At 44.0% G+C, this 17,649-nt stretch overlaps 1 protein-coding gene across 3 annotated transcripts in view; it reads right to left on the bottom strand.

Annotated features, from left to right (window-relative positions):
• PLXNA4 (plexin A4) overlaps positions 1–17,649 on the bottom strand; it is a 770,557-nt gene that overhangs the window by 171,949 nt on the left and 580,959 nt on the right. For all 3 annotated transcript variants that reach the window (XM_067469348.1, XM_060776421.2, XM_060776422.2), the window contains exons 8-9: positions 15,433–15,532; positions 13,997–14,111 (exon numbers count right to left, since the gene is read on the bottom strand). In XM_067469348.1, the coding sequence (XP_067325449.1) occupies positions 13,997–14,111; positions 15,433–15,532 (215 nt within the window). The remainder of the gene's footprint in view (positions 1–13,996; positions 14,112–15,432; positions 15,533–17,649) is intronic.

A 17,649-nucleotide genomic window follows, 5' to 3' on the forward strand; every position in this document is an offset into this window, starting at 1 on the left:
CTCCCTGTTGGCCGTCACCACCCCCAGCTCCTTCAAGATCAACCCAGTCACTTCAAGGATTCAAGGATAAATAGGAGTACAGTGTATTAATAGGAGTCTAATGGAGCCCCCGGTGGCGCAGTGGGTTAAACCCCTGTGCCGACAAGACTGAAGGTCGCAGGTTCAAATCCGGGGAGAGGCGGATGAGCTCCCTCTATCAGATCCAGCTCCTCATGCGGGGACATGAGAGAAGCCTCCCACAAGGATGATAAAAACATCAAATCATCTGGGCATCCCCTGGGCAAAGTCCTTGCAGACGGCCAATTCTCTCACACCAGAATCAACTTGCAGTTTTTCAAGTCGCTCCTGACACAACAAAAAATAAATAAAATAGGAGTCTAATGTCTAGATCCAGGGAAGTCATGCTATCCCTCTATGATGGCTTGGTCAGACCACATCTGGAATACTGTTTTGAATTCTGGGCACCACAATTGAAGGAAGATGTTGACAAGCTGGAATGTGTCCAGAGGAGGGCAACCAAAATGATCAAGGATCCAGAGAACAAGCCCTATGAGGAGCAGCTTAAAGAGCTGGGCATGTTAAGCCTGCAAAAGAGAAGGCTGAGAGGAGACACAATGAGGGCCAGGTATAAATATGTGAGGTGAAATCATAGGGAGGAGAGAGCAGGCTTGTTTACTGCGGCCCAGGAGACTAGGACATGGAGCAATGGCTTCAAACTACATGAAAGGAAATTCCACCTGAACATTAGGAAGAACTTCCTGACTGTGAGAGCTGTTCAATAGTAGAACCTTCTGCAATGGAGTTTGGTGGAGGCTACTTCACGAAAGCGAGGAGGAGCTGAGGAGCTGAGGAGCCTTCTAATCAAGGTGAAAGAAGAAAGCGCAAAAGCCGGGTTGCAGCTAAACATCAAAAAAACCAAGATTATGGCAACAAGAATTATTGACAACTGGGAAATAGAGGGAGAAAACGTGGAGGCCGTAACAGACTTTGTATTTCTAGGTGCAAAGATGACTGCAGATGCAGACTGTGGCCAGGAAATCAGAAGACGCTTACTTCTTGGGAGGAGAGCAATGTTCAATCTCGATAAAACAGTAAAGAGTAGAGACATCACACTGGCAACAAAGATCCGCCTAGTCAAAGCCATGGTCTTCCCTGTAGTCACCTACGGATGTGAGAGCTGGACCTTAGGGAAGTCTGAGCGAAGGAAGAGAGATGCTTTTGAACTGTGGTGTTGGAGGAAAGTGCTGAGAGTGCCTTGGACTGCGAGAAGATCCAACCAGTCCATCCTCCAGGAAATAAAGCCCAACTGCTCATTGGAGGGAAGGAGACTAGAGACAAAGATGAAGTCCTTTGGCCACATCATGAGGAGACAGCAAAGCCTAGAGAAGACAATGATGCTGGGGAAAGTGGAAGGCAAAAGAAAGAGGGGCCGACCAAGGGCAAGATGGATGGATGGCATCCTTGAAGTGACTGGACTGACCTTGAAGGAGCTGGGGGTGGTGATGGCTGACAGGGAGCTCTGGCGTGGGCTGGTCCATGAGGTCACGAAGAATCAGAGACGACTGAACGAATGAACAACAACAACAACTTCTTTGCAGACTTTTAAGCAGAGGCTGGATGTCATCTGTCAGGGCTGCTTTGAATGTGATTATCCTGCTTCTTGGCAGGGGGTTGGACTGGATGGCTCATGAGGTCTCTTCCAACTCTAGGATTCTATGATTCTAAGAACAGCAAAGTTATCCTGGAAGATTGTAGTCTTCGTGGTGGTTCATAAAGGGAGATACGTTCAGACAGGTAAACTGGGCCAGGGCTGTTTAGAGCTTTATAGGCCAAAGCCAGCACTTTGAATTGTGCCTGGTGGCCAACAGGAAGCCAATGGAGCTGACCTTCTCTTCTCCATTGCATCGAGATGCAGTTGCATAAGTCTATGAGCCAATACCTAACCCCCAATTCCTTGATTCAAGGTAGCAGTTTTTCTTTTCAAATATGCAAAGGCTGTGATTCATTTTCCAGAGGGGAAAAAAGAAACTGAAAAACAGGCAACTAATGTACGGAGTGGAATAGAGTACAGGCAGTAATAAGCCTGCCTCTCATTGCACGTGGCAGCTGATTTACAACTCATATGGTGTTTACATTATTAGAGTACTAATTCCCATGGTCATAAAATTATATTTACATTTTACATCACAGAAAGGCAGGCGGGAGGAGGGAAACCCGAAAACTCTTATTAGACCATAAAGAAAAACCAGGTCAATGATACACAGAATGAATTTAGTATGGGGGGAGGAGTGTACATTTTTTGTTGTTTCCCCTCCCCAGCCCCACTATTCCTCTCCCCACCTCATGCCTCCCCCCCCCCCCACTCCACACACAAACATACACCAACCATCACCTCCAAAGTTACCCCATTCCCAAGTGTAATCCAACCAGACTCCAGCCGGTCAAAGAATCCTTTAACGCTCCATATATTTTATCTGCATTTCCTAAAAGTTTATGGCGCCATTAGCTTGATGGATGACGTACATATTTATTGGCACAGCAGAAGCAATAATACAGAAAGAAAATGCCCATAACCTTAAAAGGTAACTGACGAAGAGCAGGCTGCCAGGGGGATTTATGGAAAGCATAAACGTCTGGAGATAACAACAGAATAATTGAGTATTGGCCTACTAGAGGCTGGGAGATGCTCCATCCTAGTTAAGGGTTCTGTCAAGGATTATATTCCATAAAACCCATTTTATTTCCTTTGTTTATTTTTTAGTGCTGGAGAGAGCTGGCTCTGAACAAAGCCCGAAAGTCATTGTACCATGGGGCCGGAGGAGACACCAAAGGCCATCCAGTCTAACCCCATTCTGCTATGCTTACTTACTTAGGCGATCTCTCATTGTCCAAGTAAGATGATCCTCCAGGGTCAGTGTGCAGTGTGCGGTGGGTCTACAGGTGACTGTGGAGCCCTATTCTTGATCTGCATCTTCTCCTGCAGTGAGCACAACGGTTTCCAGGTGGAAGGTGGTCCCAGTAAGGGTTGGCTTGACGTGCCTTCCTCTTGGCATGTTTCTCATTTTCACCCTCCATTCATGCTCTTCAAATTCTACAGCGCTGCTGGTCACAGCTGACCTCCAACTGGAGCACTGAAGGACCAGGGCTTCCCCAGTAAAGGTTTCACCTTGACATTAAGTTTAGTTGATTCCAACTATGGTGGTTGATGCTCATCTCCATTTATAAGCTGAAGATCTGGCATTGTCTGTAGACGCCTCCAAGTTAATGTGGTTGGCATGATTGCATGGAGAGCTGTTACTGTCCCGCCGAAGCAGTACCTATTGATCTACTCACACTTGCATGTTTTTGAACTGCTAGGTTGGCAGAAGCTAGGGCAGCAGGAGATCACCCCGTCCCTTGGATTTGTACCACCAACCAAATTCTGCAGCTTAGTGGTTTAACCTGCTGCACCACTGCAGCGGTCATAAAGACACAATCCAAGACTCTCAAGACACAATGCAAAACCTCCAGACAAATGGCCAGTCAGCTATGTTTTAGACACCTCCAGAGATGGAGATTCCATGACACTGTACATGACTTTTTCCAATGTACAATAGTGTTTTCTGTCAGTAGATTCCTCCAAATATTTAGGTGACATCTCATTTCCTGTAGATTGAATATGTTGTTTTTCATCCTAGTGTTTGGAACAGCAGAAAAGATGCCTGCTCCATCTTCAAGATGATAGCTTTTCAAATATTTAAATATTATGTCTCCTGTTAATGTTATCTTCTCTGGGCTAAGCATTTCCAGCTCCCTAGGCTTCATCTCATAGGGATTCAGGGGCACCTTTCTCTGGACACCTTCCACCTTGTCAATATCCTTCTTGAACAGTTGTGAAGCAGAGAGTGTTTGAGGACCAGGACATCCGTAGGGATACCAAGGTGCTTGTTTATAAAGCTATTGTCCTCCCAACCCTGCTCTATGCCTGTGAAACATGGACTGTCTACAGACGTCACATGCAACTCCTGGAACGATTCCATCAGCGCTGCCTCCGGAAAATCCTGCAAATCTCTTGGGAAGACAGGCAGACAAATGTCAGCATGCTGGAAGAAGCATAGACCACCAGCATTGAAGCGATGGTCCTCCGGCATCAACTCCGCTGGACCGGCCACGTTGTCTGGATGCCCAACCACCGTCTCCCAACGCAGTTGCTCTACTCTGAACTCAAGAACGGAAAATGGAATGTTGGTGGACAGGAAAAGAGATTTAAAGATGGGCTCAAAGCCAACCTTAAAAACTCTGGCATAGACACTGAGAACTGGGAAGCCCTGGCCCTTGACCGCTCCAGCTGGAGGTCAGCTGTGACCAGCAGTGCTGCAGAATTTGAAGAGGCATGAATGGAGGGTGAAAGAGAGAAACGTGCCAAAAAGCCAACCCTGACCGAGACCGCCTTCCACCTGGAAACCAATTCCCTCACTGTGGAAGAAGATGCAGAGCAAGAATAGGGCTCCACAGTCACCTACAGACTCACAAGAAGTCTGATCCTGGAAGGCTATCCTACTCAGCCGACGAGGGATCGCCTAAGTAAGTAAGTAAATAAGCCCAGAACTGGATAGAGCATTCCAGGTGAGGTCTGATCAAAGCAGAACAGAGCGGAAGGATGACTTCCCTCGCTCTAGTTGTTAAACAATCTCACTTTGAATATTCTGTCCGGTTCTGGGTACCACATTTCGGAAAGAATACAAGTGCAGGGAAGGAAACAGGCATGTGCATTCAAAAGGTATGCAGTTTTCAGGTCCATTTTCGCCTGACCTCTCATTCTGTTTACCAGAAAGTTACTTGAAAGGGGGAGGGGGATTTTCCGTTTTATTCGGCAGAGATTTGGCCCACTGACTACAATGGCTCAATTCTCAGCCATTTTCATGCCTATCTCCATGAAACCTACCTCAGTTGTAGGCTTCATTTCCAACTGCAAGCCTACCAAGTTTCAAAACAATTTACCAATCTACCGATCTTTTAAGTTTTAACCATAACATTTGGGAATTGTAGCCACTGGTTGCGTCCATTTTCAGCCAATCAGAGCATGGATACCAACAGACTTTTTATTGACTGAGAGACACACAGAGAGACATTTCAACTCCCATCATGCTCTGAGAGGAACTTTCAATGGCCATCCTAGACTACTTCTGCCGAGGAGAGAGAAAAACGCCGCAGATCCCCCTGCCTCTTTCCGAAAATATTGTCTCTCTGAATCTGTTTCGCTGATCTTTTTGTCTCTCTTTTCTCACCCCACATGGACAAAATGGGTCCTCCGAAAACTACAAATTTTCATTAACAGTGATTTGTGCCCAAGTCTAGAAGGAAGTAATAATAATACTCTGCTTTCCATTGCCTCTCTGTTTCCAAGAAGTCCAGTCAAGCTCCCAATTCCTAATTTATGTAGTCATAACTACATCCCTATTTATTTATCGTGTCAGGAGCAACCAGACAGTTGTATTACATTTTTTAACAAAACAAACAAACAGACAGACAAAACACAAAGTTTGCAAGCGTGGTAGTTGATTAAGTGTCCTTTGACTAGTATCTGGCCCTTTGGAATGCCTCTGGTGTTGCCGCAAGAAGGTCCTCCCTTGTGCATGTGGAAGGGCTCAGGTTGCATTGCAGCAGGTGGTCAGTGGTTTGCTCTTCTCCGCACTCACATGTCGTGGATTCCACTTTGTGGCCCCATTTCTGAAGGTTGGCTCTGCATCTCGTGGCACCAGAACACAGTCTGTTCAGCGTCTTCCAAGTCGCCCAGTTTTCTGTGTGCCCGGGGGGGGGGGGGGGGGGGGGAGTCTCTCATTTGGTATCAGCCATTAATTTAGGTTCTGGGTTTGAGCCTGCCACTTTTGGACTCTCGCTTGCTGGGGTGTTCCAGCGTGTGTCTCTCTAACTACATTTCTGAAAGAATACCAAGTCTTCGTGAATTGTGATGATGAATATCTGAGCACCTTGCATGATGTCCTATCATACAATAGGACTTCCCCTTGCACAACAAGGCCTATCACATTTAGGGCCTCATTGTGTGAGCTCCATAGTGCCCTGGTGTCCATTATGCTATGAGTCCCATGGCACCACAACCACGTTGTGATCCCAGAGATACAGCTAGGGCAGTGCTCCCTTCCTGGGAATACAAGTGTTGCACAGTGCTACCATTCATGTTTACATGACTGTAATTTCATTTACATGATTTAAATACCTAACAGGGTGCTAATGTATTATGTTTTATGTAAAGTCACACAGTGTAAATTAGTGTATGAACCACAGTTAGACTTAATAGGTTGAGTTAAGTGAAGGAGAAAAAAGCTTTCTTCACTCCAGGAATTTAGTGTCTTTTTGGGTATTAAGGAAATACAGGGTAAAATAAGAATCTCAGTGACTACTGATGAATCATAGAATCATAGAATCAAAGAGTTGGAAGAGACCTCGTGGGCCATCCAGTCCAACCCCATTCTGCCAAGAAGCAGGAATATTGCATTCAAATCACCCCTGACAGATGGCTATCCAGCCTCTGTTTAAAAGCTTCCAAAGAAGGAGCCTCCACCACACTCCGGGGCAGAGAGTTCCACTGCTGAACGGCTCACACAGTCAGGAAGTTCTTCCTCATGTTCAGATGGAATCTCCTCTCTTGTAGTTTGAAGCCATTGTTCCCTTGCGTCCTAGTCTCCAAGGAAGCAGAAAACAAGCTTGCTCCCTCCTCCCTGTGGCTTCCTTTCACATATTTATACATGGCTATCATGAAGACTTATGTCTTGTGGACCTTCTCTTGTACTACTGTGTTTATATGTTGGACTGTGAAGTTTAAAGTCACATAATGGATAATTTTGCATTTGTTATTGTATTTGTTATATCCCTCTTCTACACAACCATGAAATCTCCGGTTTTAAACCTTGAGAGAATGGCACTTTCCTCTTTGAGCTATAGGTCCCTGAGCTTTTCTTACTGCATCACAGCTCCCAGACTTTAAACCAGTGTCTGGCAACCGTGATGAGCAGGATGAAGGCTAATGAGTTGAAACTTAATCCAGACAAGACAGAGGTCCTCCTGGTCCGTCGTGGGTCCGATTGGGGTATCAGGTGGCAACCTGTGCTCTATGGGGTTACACTCCCCCTAAAGACACAGGTCAGTATCTTGGGTGTCCTCCTAGACTCAGTTGATGCTTGATGCTCAGGTGTCAGCGGTGGCCAAGAGAACCTTTGACCAGTTAAAGCTTGTGCACGAGCTGTAACCATACCTTGTATCATAGAATCATAGAGTTGGAAGAGACCTCATGGGCCATCCAGTCCAACCCCCTGCCTAGAAGCAGGAATATTGCATTCAAAGCACCCCTGACAGATGGCCATCCAGCCTCTGTTTAAAAGCTTCTAGGGTCTGACTTGGCCATGGTGGTCCAAACCTTGTTACATCCAGATTGGATTATTGCAAAACACTCTACATGGGGCTGCCTTTGAAGATGTCCCCGAAATTCCAACTGGTATGAAGGACGGCAGCCAGGATTCTAACTAGAGCTAACTATAAAGAGCGTACAATGCCCCTATTCAAAAAGCTCCACTGGCTGCCGATAAGTTGCTGGGCCCAATTCAAGGTGCAGCTTATTGTCTATAAAGCTCTAGATGGTTCAGGCCCCGCCTATCTCCTGATCCATAATTGTTTGAGTCCACAGTGGTCTCCGGATGTAGGTGAATTACAACTCCCAAACTCAAGGTCAATGCCCACCAAATCCTTCCAGTTTTTCTGTTGGTCATTGAAGTTCTGAATGCTAAGTTTGGTTCAATTCCATCATAGGTGGAGTTTGATTGTAGGTAAACTAGAAATCCCAGCAACTACAACTCACAAATGACAAAATCAACCTCCCCCCCCCCCCCCAACTCCACCAGTATTCAAATTTGTGTGTATTGGATATTTGTGCCAAATTTGGTCCAGTGAATACATCAGATCTTTGCATTACAATTGATAACAGTGGCAAAATTACAGTTATGAAGTAGCAACGAAAATGATTTTATGTTTGGGGGTCACCACAACATCAGGAACCATAAGGGGTCATGGCATTAGGAAGGTTAAGAAACACTGCCTTAGAGGATGACAGAGCGGTATACAAATAAAGTTTTATATTTTATTTTCATGTCACTTTTCTTACCAAAACTCCCAGGATCCCTCAACAGCCATGTTGGGCGGGGAATTCTGGAAACATTCCAGAAAAATCGACTTCTCAGTTCTTGTGGGTTTTTTCGGGCTATATGGCCATGTTCTAGAGGCAATTTTTCTCCTGACGGTTCGCCTGCATCTATGGCAAGCATCCTCAGAGGTGAGGTCTGCTGGAACGGGGAAAAAAGGGGTTTATATATCTGTGGAATGACCAGGGTGAGACAAAGTTGGGCTAGGTGTGAATCTTACAACTGACCACCTTGATTAGCATACAATGGGCTGACTGTGCCTGGAGCAAACTCTTCTTGAAAGGTGATTAGATGTCCCTGCCTGTTTTTCTCTCTGCTGTTTTTGCTGTTGCAATTTTAGAATTTTTTAATACTGGTAGCCAGATTTTGTTCATTTTCATGGTTTCTTCCTTTCTGTTGAAATTGTCCACATGCTTGTGGATTTCAATGGCTTCTCTGTGTAGTCTGACATGGTGGTTGTGAGAGTGGTCCAGCATTTTTGTGTTCTCAAATAAAATGCTGTGTCCAGGTTGGTTCATCGGGTGCTCTGCTATGGCTGATTTCTCTGGTTGGAGTAGTCTGCAGTGCCTTTCATGTTCCTGGATTCTTGTTTGGGCGCTGCATTTGGTGGTCCCTATGTAGACTTGTCCACAGCTGTATGGTATACGGTAGACTCCTGCAGAAGTGAGAGGATCCCTCTTGTCCTTTGCTGAACGTAGCATTTGTTGGATTTTCTTGGTGGGTCTGGAGATAGTTTGTATGTTGTGTTTCCTCATCAGCTTCCCTCTGCGGTCAGTGGTTCCCTTGATGTCTGGCAGGAACACTTTTCCTCTGGGTGGATCTTCATCTTGACTCTCGTGGCTTGTTCTTGGTCTTGCAGCTCTTCGGATGTCTGAGGTGGAGTCTCCATTGGCCTGGAGAGCCCAGTTGAGGTGGTTCAGTTCATCTTGGAGGAGGTGGGGTTCACAGATTCTTTTTGCACGGTCTGCCAAGGCTTTAATGGTGCTTCTTTTTTGACTTGGGTGATGGTTGGAGTTTTTATGTAGATATCTATCTGTGTGTGGGGGTTTTCTGTAGACAGTGTGACCCAATTGTTGATCTGGTTTACAAAAGCCCTTTGTCTCACCCTGGTCATTCCACAGATATATAAACCCCTTTTTTCCCAGCTCCAGCAGACCTCACTACCTCTGAGGATGCTTGCCATAGATGCAGGCAAAACGTCAGGAGAAATGCCTCTAGAACATGGCCATATAGCCCGAAAAAACCCACAAGAACTGAGTGATTCCAGCCATGAAAGCCTTTGACAATAAATCGACTTCTCGCAAGCTCTGGGCCAGCCTGCACCTGTTACCTCCCTGCTGCTCCTCCTTTCCATAAGAAGCATCTGCTTCTTGAGCCCAAATGGGCCAGCGGATCTCAAGTCCTCCAGCGGGGGCTTTGGAGGAGGGAAGGTACAAAGGAAATCAGCGCATTTGAACCTGAAGGGCCTCTTGTAGGGCTGGCAACAGGCAGCAGCTGTTCCCGGGAAAGGCAGTGTGTGGGAGCTGCCAAATCTTGTGATGAATTAATATCTGAAGCCGTCATTCTTTCATGTGGCCCAAAGCATGAATGAGCTGGCATAAGATACTCGTAGCACACAAATGGGCTCCCCCCCTTCTTTCCCCCTTCACCCCTCCTTTTCTTCCCTTTTTCTTTCCTCCTCTTTTTTGGCGGCAAATGAAAACCCTCCTTTTCATGCCGCTTTGAAGAGGGAAAAAGATGCCGAGGCACCTGAAAACAGTCAAGCGTGGAAAGATGAAAAACCCCTTCGACGTAATTAGATGATTAAATACCTTTTAAGCCCGGGACCTAACAGATTGGTTATCTGGAGTTGCTCTTTTTACGTGCCAGGCTTTTATTCTCTACCTACGGCCTTCCCTCCTCCATCCCTCCGCCACCCAGCTCCATTCCTCCCTACACAAAGCCCAAATCCCTTTCAAGGCTCTGAATGAGATACTGTTCATCTCACATAGCAAAAGAAACACAGGAGACTTAATCCTTTATCCCATCAATTCAAACCAGCCGAGCCGCAGTGAGTTGGGTATGCCAACAAGCCTGGCCTGGGAACTGCAGCGAGGAACCCATTTTAACCAGTGCGTCTCTCTTGCCACCCCACTGGGGCCAAATGAGACATACCACCTAATGCAGTGGTTCTCAACCTTCCTAATGCTGCGACCCCTTAATGCAGTTCCTCGTGTTGTGGTGACCCCCAACCACAACATTATTTTTGTTGTGACTCCATAACTCTACGTTTGCTAATGTTATGAATCATAATGTAAATATTTGATATGCAGGATGTATTTTCATATACTGGATCAAATTTGGCACAAATACTCAATATGCCCAAATTTGAATACTGGTGGGGTTGGGGGGGGGGGTTTATTTTGTCATTTGGGAGTTGTAGTTGCTGGGATTTATAGTTCATTTAAATTCAAAGAGCATTCTGAACTCCACCAACGATGCAATTGAACCAGACTTGGCACACATAACTCTCATGACCAACAGAAAATGCTGGAAGGGTTTGGTGGGCATTGACCTTGAGTTTGGGAGCTGCAGTTCACCTACATCCAGAGAGCACTGTGGACTCAAACAATGATGTATCTGGACCAAACTTGGCACGAATACTCAATATGAGCAAATGTGAACACTGTTGGAGTTTGGGGAAAATAGACCTTGACATTTGGGAGTTATAGTTGCTGGAATTTATAGTTCACCTGCAATCTGAGAGCATTCTGAAGCCCACCAATGATACAATTTGGCCAAACTTCCCACACAGAACCCCATGATCAAGAGAAAATATTGTGTGTTTTTGATGGTCTTTGGTAACCCCTTTGACACCTCCTTGCGACCCCCCCCCCCAGGGGTCCTGACCCCCAGGTTGAGAAACACTGACCTAATGCATTTCTCTTTCAAGGTACATCCATTTGTCCATTTTGTCCATTTTGTCCAAACCTGAAGGATGGAAGTGAAATGTGAACACAACATCCAGAATACAGCTGAGGCTGCATCTTTGCAGGTGGGCTTTTTTGCAGCCTTGTGCAAGGAGGTTTCCAAAACCTCTTTGTGCAATGGTTTTCCCGGATTTGTGGCAATGATGGAAAGGTATGTGGGCACCACTCTGGAATCCTCTCCACCTGTTTGAATGCTTTAGTTTGGGATAATGTGAATCTCCATAACCTTGGAGATCTTGGAGTCCTTGTGGACAAGTTAAACATGAGCCAACAATATGATGTGGCGGCAAAAAAAGCCAATGGGATTTTGGCCTGCATCAAGAAGAGCCTAGTGTCCAGATCTAAAGAAGTCATGCTACCCCTCTATTCCGCTTTGGTTAGACCACACCTGGAATATTGTGTCCAATTCTGGGCTCCACAATGCAAGAGAGATATTGACAAGCTGGAATGTGTCCAGAGGAGGGCGACTAAAATGATCAAGGATCTGGAGAACAATCCCTATGAGGAGCGGCTTAAGGAGCTGGGCATGGTTAGCCTGAAGAAGAGAAGGCTGAGAGGAGATATGATAGCCATGTATAAATATGTGAGAGGAAGCTCCAGGAAGGAGGGAGCAAGCTTGTTTTCTGCTTCCTTGGAGACTAGGACGTGGAACAATGGCTTCAAACTACAAGAGAGGAGATTCCATCTGAACATGAGGAAGAACTTCCTAACTGTGAGAGCCGTTCAGCAGTGGAACTCTCTGCCCCGGAGTGTGGTGGAGGCTCCTTCTTTGGAAGCATTTAAACAGGGGCTGGATGACCATCTGTCAGGGGTGCTTTGAATGCAATATTCCTACTTCTTGGCAGAATGGGGTTGGACTGGATGGCCCATGAGGTCTCTTCCAACTCTTTGATTCTATGATTCTGTGATATGTAGGAACTGATAACACACCCAATTAACTTGAGGCAGCTGAAACAGAAAAAGACTGAGTTTTTGCCCTCCCTGTTAATTAGAAAAAGCCTGTTGTAAACCCCTAGTAGCAACAGTTAATGTCTATTCAACTTCTTCAACTTTTTTTTTAAAAAAGTATGGATTACACATAGTTTTGCCTTTATCTGTTTGAGCGCTATCTTCTTTTACTAGCCATGGAGAACCACAATTCTTTCTACAAAGCACCATCACTAAGTACATTTCAATCCAGCAGACGGTTTTCGAAAGCTGATTGGGAAAGGAAATTGTACGTCAAGGTGAAGCATTCCCATCACAAATCATCCGCCATATCAGCCAACCTGCTTTGATTGAATAGCATAAACATCCTTTCTTTATTGCAAAGCTGAAGTCTTTCACAAAATAGAAACGTGGCCTTTTGACTTTTGGGCTATGTGCAATAACTAAAAGTTGGGATGTTAAAAATCAGGACAATCAACAAAAACAGAGTAATCTGATCTCATGTAGAACAAAACGTTCAGCCGTCCATCTTTCGGCAGTATATAGCAGAAATAAAAATGTTGCCTTCTGTAACAACTTTGGGAAAGTCACACTCTTTCAGCCTTGGACGAAGGCAAACCTTGATGAGAAAACCCTATGATAGGTTTGGCTTAGGGTCACCAATAATAGAATGCAATCTCGGGACATCATAACAACAACAACAACAACAACAACAGAATCTAAACTCGTATAGTGTCCCTCTGAGGATGCATTGGTGTGTTCTCCTCTGCGGAATGACTGTCAACTTATCCATGGATCATATCAAAATCCATAATTTTGGCCCTCAAGCCTCTCCTTAACTTTTTCACTTCTGGTTGCCCTACACCACTGAGGAAATTACACTGCTTAGCCGGTATTGCGCCACCTGACATCCATCGGGAAGTAGCAGCCAATAGTGAAAGGACCAAGGCAGTGACATCTCCAGCTCATCCCCTGTTTGGGTATCAGCCAGCACGTCAACGACTTAAATCTAGAAATAGTTTTCTAAGATCTACAGAGACACTCGCTGGAACACCTCAGCAAGCGAGAGTCCAAAAGTGGCAGGCTCAAACCCAGAACCTCAATCCATGGCTGATACCAAATGAGAGACTCCCCCTGGGCACACAGAAGACTGGGCAACTTGGAAGGCACTGAACAGACTGCGCTCTGGCACCACGAGGTGCAGTATCTGGCACCACGATATGCAGAGCCAACCTTCAGAAATGGGGCTACAAAGTAGAATCCACGACATGCGAGTGTGGAGAGGAGCAAACCACTGACCACCTACTGCAATGCAACCTGAGCCCTGCCACATGCACCATGGAGGACCTCCTTGCGGCAACACCAGAGACACTCCAAGTGGCCAGATACTGGTCAAAGGACATTTAATCAACTACCAAACTTGCAAATTTTGTGTTTTGTCTGTTTGTTTGTTTTGTTCTGTTAGAAACGTAATACAATTGACTGGTTGCCCTGACACGACAAATAAATAACTTTTTCACGAGGTCAACTTACACACAGGTGTATACATTAGTTGTGGTCTTGCTCTCCTCCTGAGTATACAAATCTTGCATAATGGCACAAATATGGTGATACTAACAAGTAGTATTCAATTTTTTTTAAAAAAAATATTTGTTCAGCATGCAATTTTTAATTGATTCCTGCAGTTTCGTTCTGAGAAGTATTCCAGTAAACGTACCTCCACCCAGAGTCAAACTTATTGCACATAGATAGATAGATAGATAGATAGATAGATAGATATGGTGGGGGACTAATCTTGGTTATCTCTCATTTTCTGTTGCCTTATTATCCCATTTCATGCCCTTCTCTTCTAGGAAACGTGAGCTCTTAAACACCTCTCTGAAGGTTTCTGATTTTTAATCTTCCTACCTCTGGAAGCTTGACCCGTCCTTCCAGAAAATGGCAATTCCGGGGATCGTGAGTGCAAACATGCCGGTATTTGCACCAGTGACACCGGTATGGACTTTCCACGCAGGATAGGCACCTGAGCAAATGAAAGAATTAGAGAGGAAAGTTGACAGGTTAAATATGAAACTGTGAGAAAATTCCTGAGCATTTATTTATTTATGTGCTAATGGAAGTGTATTTATGCCCTGTCCATATACATTATCCCTAAGAGAATTGGGGGATTGTTTATAACAGGGATTCTTATAGTGACTCACAACCCTCTTTGGACTGAGAAATCTTTACGTGACCCCGGGTATATAGGTATCTAAAATAGGTATAAAAATCTAACGTTTGATTTTATACATAATTCTAGCTGTCCCTTGCCACACGTTGCTGTGGCTCAGTCTGTGTATATGTGTTTTGTGTGTGTATATGTGTATATGTGTGTTTGCGTGTATATATATATATATATATATATATATATATATATATATGGTTTTGCACATGCATTGTAATGTAATTTTTGTGGGTTTTTTTGGCTTTTTAAGTCCCTTCTGCTGTGTTTTTCAGTGTTTTTATGAGTGATGGTTAGTCGTTGGCCTGATCCGTGTATTGTGTCCAAATTTGGTGTCAATTCACCCATTGGTTTTTGAGTTATGTTAATGTCAGGTTTTACAATGTATTGTAATGTAATATAGCTGGGTCATGCACTGCTAATAGGCTTCTATTGGAAATGCTGAGTCATGCATTAACTGCATATAGAACTTCATTTGGGGAATGTGTTCTGGCCTAGTCCAGGTGATTGTGAATGATGCAATCCTGGGTTTGAGTTAAGTCAATGAGTTGGGAACCAATCAGTGATTGCTATGTGTAAATGAATTGTATATAAGGAAGTCATGTACAGTGTATTTTCTTTCCTTGTGCTGTGATGCTGTTCGTCGAAGGCTCTATGTAATTGATTAAAAGAACCTGTCTGCTAAGACAAGATATAACTGTGTGCTGTGGTAAGTTTGTAATGTCATCTAGACTGGGGGAAAGACAATGGTAAAACTGACAATGGCCAGGCATGTGCTCAAGTGTCTGTAAAAGAGTTCCAGGGTGACTGCAATTTGTGGGAGCAGTTGACTGAAAATACTGTGCAGGAAGAAGCTACTGGAAAGCGCTGAAGTTGTGCAACTGATCTGCTGCTGAATTGTGAAATTAATCTCAACAGTTAATCACACAAATGAACATTTCATTTTTATTTATATAGATTTCTAATAATTTTGTCAATGGCACAAAGCTCTGGTCCTTAAAATGTTGTTGATTTCTAGTTCTCATAATGACTCGTGACCCTGTTAGCCAAGTCAGAGATAATAGAAATTGCAGATTAGGTTGGGAACCCTTGTTGGCCTTATAGTTGGTGAAAGTGGACTTACGAATTGTGGACACTGCAGTTGTAGAATACGAAACTGGTGCTAGCAAAAGTCATGCCTGTTTCCTTGGATTTCAGCTGAAGCTGGACAATGTGATGGTCTCCTGGGAGAAAAGGAAAAGTTGGGTCAGTTCATCAGTCTTTGCAAAGTTTCCTGAATATAATAATGCATAAGATATATTGTCGAAGGCTTTCATGACCGGGATCACTGGGTTGTTGTAGGTTTTTTCGGGCTATATGGCCATGTTCTGGAGGCAATTTTTCTCCTGACGTTTTGCCTGCATCTATGGCAAGCATCCTCAGAGGTAGAGGTCTGAGGATGCTTGCCATAGATGCAGACGAAACGTCAGGAGAAAAATGGCCTCCAGAACATGGCCATATAGCCCGGAAAAACCTACAACAACCGAATGCATAAGATACTTTGGTGAAATTTTCATTAACATTTCTCAAAATGTGAAAAATGATGGAAAAGTATAAAAACTCTTGAAATCCCACACCGATTTTTTTTATTTTTTTTTATATCTATGAGTGACAATCCATTATTTACTTTAGGAGTCCACCAGCAAGATCTAGTTCCATTTCTCCAAAAATAGGTCACAATCATGTCCAACAGCCTTAAAGAGATTTGGTTTTGGGGAGTGTTTCAATCGTTGTTCCATACACCTGATGAACATTTCTCAAAATAATACAGAAATTGGAATTGAAAAATTCTTCTATTTTTACATTCCTTTCGGATCTACAGAGCAGTAATCTGATTTTTTTTAAAAAAAAGAAAGCTTTAATTTAATTCAACCGGGGAAACAGCATAGGTACGTGAATACATTAGAGATAATTGTATAGAAAAGTGTATAAGTTGGGGAAGAAAGTACATAGGAAGACTAGTATCTGGGTCAAGATCATCCATCATTTTGTAGAGTGCAACTTTACATTCATGCAGTTATGCAATTTTTGTGTTACACCACCTTTGTGCCGAATACCAGTACAGCAACCCATTGTGTCTGCACACACACATCTGCTTCCTGTCTCCTTAATGTAATTGTGAATTTCTGACACATTGATCAATCAAGTGAGACACTGAATGCACTAATAAATAGATCCACATTATCCCAGAATGCACAATTGTATGGCTAAAAACCTCTGCATTAATCCATTGAACCCATGGTTGATCCAATTGATGCAACAGATCTACTCCAGTGGGGGATTGTAAAATGGCTATACTCATAGATCTTCACCATGGACTGAAAACACTGACTGCACAGTGGCCAAAACAGTATATTCAGACCTCCTTATCCACAGATTCTGAATCCACGGATTTATCCATCCATGGCTGGGAAAGACTACATTAGCTGCACTTAATGCACCTCAGTAAAAATAAAGGATTCAAGGTCAACAGACTGCAGACCAAAAGTTTTAAGTTAAAAGTTCACAATAAATTATGGAAAATTAGATAATCCACATCTGAACTTGCTATTGTGTTCGACCAAAATGGTTATATACATAGACCTTCACCATGAACTGAAAACACCAACTACATAGTGGCCAAAAGAGTATAGTCAGTCCTCCATATCCACAGATTCTGCATCCACAGCTTTATCCATCCATGGCTAGGAAATAATTTTAAAGAAATTCTGAAAAGCTAACCATAATTGTGCCATAAAGGAACACCATTTTACTATGGCGTTGTATAAAACAAGAAATGGGCATCCATTGATTTTGGTCTCCATGGAAGATCTTAGAACCAAAGTTGAATGGATATCACAGGGCTGACTGTTCAGTTATGTGTGTAGGGCAGCTTACCAAGATGAAACTGAAATGCACAAATATAGGATGGTTAACACCTGGTTGGAAAACAGAGCGCACACACAAAGGTTCCAGTAGTTTTAGTAGAGTGCAAACAAGAGTCAACAAAAAATCCGAATGTGATTGTAGGCTGCATTAACAGGAGCATAGTCTAAAGATTGAACTGCAAAGACTCTGGCACAAGCCAGTCAAGGTGGTCCCAGTGGTGATCGGCACACTGGGTGCAGTGCCTCAAGACCTTGGTCTGCACTTAAACACAATTGGCACTGACAAAATTACCATCTGCCCGCAACAGAAGGCCACCCTACTCGGATGTGCATGCATTATTTGCAGATACATCACACAGTCCTAGACACTTGGGAAGTGTCTGACATGTGATCCAATACAACAGCCAGCAGAATGACCCTGTTTGTTGTGTACT

The sequence above is a fragment of the Anolis sagrei genome, chromosome 5 (genome assembly GCF_037176765.1).
Source record: "Anolis sagrei isolate rAnoSag1 chromosome 5, rAnoSag1.mat, whole genome shotgun sequence".
Classification (NCBI taxonomy): domain Eukaryota; kingdom Metazoa; phylum Chordata; class Lepidosauria; order Squamata; family Dactyloidae; genus Anolis; species Anolis sagrei.